At 29.8% G+C, this 3,671-nt stretch overlaps 1 protein-coding gene across 1 annotated transcript; it reads left to right on the forward strand.

Moving 5' to 3' along the window:
* Positions 1-434: 434 nt before the first annotated feature.
* Positions 435-3,430, forward strand: LOC143053448 (uncharacterized). Its single transcript, XM_076226233.1, has 4 exons — positions 435-517; positions 966-1,132; positions 1,691-1,827; positions 2,853-3,430. The coding sequence occupies exons 1-4, from the start codon at positions 477-479 to the stop codon at positions 3,333-3,335; spliced, it is 828 nt and encodes a 275-aa protein (XP_076082348.1). The 5' UTR covers positions 435-476; the 3' UTR covers positions 3,336-3,430.
* The last annotated feature ends 241 nt before the right edge of the window (positions 3,431-3,671 follow it).

A 3,671-nucleotide genomic window follows, 5' to 3' on the forward strand; every position in this document is an offset into this window, starting at 1 on the left:
TATACGTGTAGTTCATCTAATGTATATCTTGTAGGAAGTTAGCTAGGGTACCCAACAGGGTAAACGTTTAAATGGTTATTATTTTTCTTTAACAAAGCGAGGATTAACGTCTAAGTTTTAACAGTCATGAAAGAACGTGTGATAATGAAAAATGCATTTCAATAAGATATTTTCCACACATGAAGACTAAACAATAAATAAAATAAAAGTATAAAAATACCACAGACCCAAGATTACCTCATTATTTTATAGAATGTTGTACCGAAAACTAAACATACTAGATGGTTTGCCTCTATAAACCAACTTGTAACATGAAAAACAGATTGCTTTTCTTACTCTTTTTAATATCGACTGTTATATCCGTGGAAACAACAAAAAATGGAACAGAAAAGAAGCCAGAAGTTGAAATTGAAAAACTATCACAAGTCGAAAAATGTGAAAAGTTCATCAAACCTACAGACTTAGTTATTCTTGATATGGATATATGGTATAAAGTTGGTGCAACAGTGGAAAACAGGTAAATATTTTCTTTATGTTCATTTAGAACGACGTACTATAAGAAATTATGGGGAATAATGGGATGTTATTTTTTTCATTTGCTATCTGAATTTAAAAAAATAATTCCCACAAACATATAGATAGTTAAAATGCTGAAATATAAAGAATAAGAAATAATGGGGGTAAATTGATATACAAATAATAGAAAATAATCGGGGGTAAAAAAGATATAGAAAGATGGAATGCTGCAATATAAAGAATAAGGAATAATGGGGGTAAATTAATATAAAAATGATAGAAAATAATCGGGTGCTGAAATATAAAGCATAGAAAATGATGTTTAATAAAGAACAGAAACAGTGATCTGTAAATCTAAGAAAAATGAAATGCTGTAATGCCCACCCAGAACCAACTATATACAACATTCTTATCAGTCACTCATTTGTCCTTTATGATTTCTTTTTCAGTCTGTCAAAGGACGAAGTTAAAATGCCATACACGATTCAACTCGGTGATAAAAAAATGCCCCCAGTTGTGGAAGATTCCATTATCGGAATGTGCGTAAATGAGCAAAGAAAAATAACTGTACCACCTCATCATGCATATGGGGACAAGACTATCAAGTTCAAAGATGGTTTGTTTTACTATCAGATTTTCAACTTTTTGGGGAAGGGGATATTTTTTCAAATTTTCATATGGTTTTCAAAATCGTTCGAAAGGACATACACCCAATTAACTTACAAAATAATTTTTAATCAGCTGATATGTGTGTTAAATTCATAAATGTGAAATACTAAAGATTAATGACAGTGGATATTACATTAGTTCGAAAAAAATCCGCTTTCTCATTGCACTAATTAAACGTTTTAATTCTTAGAACTTTAACTTGGTTAGAATTTTGGACGTCTCAGGTAATTACTCATTCCCGATATGGATGTGTTAGGAAAAACATTATTTCTTGAAAATAGGACAAACAAAACATGTATGCATCCCCGTTAACACTGTGAGTATGTTATATATGTTAAATGCACAGCAAAACAATATTTTATTTTTTTCAATTTTACATACGTTAAAAACATTATCAACAAGGAATTAAACGAATTATATTGATTGAAAAATTGCTTGATTATTTTGTTAATACATAAAGCTACACATATTACATTTAATAATAATAATTTGGTATGTTGAACAGGTAGAATTTTGAAAGGGGCAGCAACCGTGATAGTCGAAGTAAAGGTGATTCAGATACTAAGAACTACTGAGCAGGACTTGCGAAACTTTTTTCAAATACTTGACACTGATGATAATAAAGAGATTGACCAAGAAGAGGTATGTTATCGATGTATCGGAAATTATGACAAATGATCTATATTTTTTCAAAAAAATGTATACACTGGGTACACCTAACTTATATCATACTATGGTCAATGCAAAATAATACATTTTTGAAATTAAGAAAAGAGTCTTTGAACAATTTAATGTTATTATATGGAAACACTTGATAAAAGCATGATATCCAATTTAAAAAAAATACAATTATTTATATATAATTATATAAGATGTATGTTTATTGTAATACTAATCGAATACAATTTAAATTCTGGATGTAACACGTCTTCTGATTGGCTGAAAATTATATGTCCATCAGCTCATAGACATAGTTTTTGCAATTAACAATGACATCATCAACGGTTTTTCAATGATTTTCTCTTTAAAAATGGTATTTAGAAATAACAGAAAGGTAGTTTTTCTATCTGTTCGGAATAACCTTAGAAAATGGTGTTCATATTTAAAAAAAAAATATAACCGACTTCGAGGGTTATTTATGAATATTATTGCTATCATGTTTTAAAATGTACAATTTCATACCAAGTCATGAATGTTGTTCCGTCGTATCAAACACACAACACACAACACAGGGACTCGATTAGCAGATAACAATTTTATAAATCAATGTTTTTTAGTATTTCTTGTCTATTTGTATTACTTTAGTAACGTATTTGCTGATTTTTTTTCAGCATACCAATATGTATAGTAAACTGCACATTACTAGAAAACAAATAAATATTGATGTCATCGTCAAATACGTTAACAAAGCAATACAAATAGACAGGAAATGCTACAAAATAGATAAAAAAACATTGATTAATACAATGTTAATCTGCTAAACGAGTCCTTTTTGGTGTTTTCGTTGCGTTTTATTTTACACACAGTTAATACCATGTCGTTGTACCAAGTACACTTGTGCAAGTTATTGTCTCTTCATTTTTTTTGGTTTTTAATGTTTAAGTTTCACACACAACTAATGTCATGTCGATGTAATAAGTACATGCATATGCTAATGCATTTTGTAGTTACAAGCTGTAATTGAGTTACTTGCGGGTGCTATTGACAAAGAACAATTTGAATCAGATAAAATGAAATCACTTCTGACTGCCTCATTTAAAACCTTTGACAAAGACGGAAATGGCGTTATAAGCGAAGAAGAATTCTACAACTCCACAGAAGACAAGAAAGGGTTCCGCAAAGAAGATATACAAGTAATGAGACCTTTAATCAAGGGAATGTTAGAAAGATACGCAAAACTCACTCAAGGCAATCAAGCAGATGCTCCTTGTCCAACATGCCCAGAAACAATAGAAGATTGTCCACCAGTATCGTGCGAGGACGAAGACCCATCTGCTTCATGTGGATGTCCGGCTAAAACAGCTGAAAATGTAAAAGTGGTCAAACCCAAGATTAAATATGTAAAGAAAAGAAATAAGAAGTCGAAATCAAACACTGAAAAGAAAGATAGGAAGAAAGAAGAAAAACATAATCCAAAAGACGAACTATAAATCTTTTGATGTATTCATTTTTCATTTGTGCATACAAAAGAGAAACAAATATTTGATTTTTTGATTTTTTGTGTCTGTTATTTGCCTTTTTGTTAGCTTATACATCTCACACCCATTTCATTTTGATTTACTAGTTAAATGTGACATAATAATAATGTTTTTGTGAAAGTTGAATTGTCTTTCTTAGTAATCTATGAATAAAAGCAGATTGCCAAAACAAACTTGTCGATAAGAAATGTGTATATCATGTTTGGAATGATTATATTCATTTCTTTGTACTATGAACACAACATTATTTATTTTGTAAACAATATTTCTATTCTCCATTTAAACTGT

The sequence above is a fragment of the Mytilus galloprovincialis genome, chromosome 12 (assembly GCF_965363235.1).
Source record: "Mytilus galloprovincialis chromosome 12, xbMytGall1.hap1.1, whole genome shotgun sequence".
NCBI classification, from domain to species: domain Eukaryota; kingdom Metazoa; phylum Mollusca; class Bivalvia; order Mytilida; family Mytilidae; genus Mytilus; species Mytilus galloprovincialis.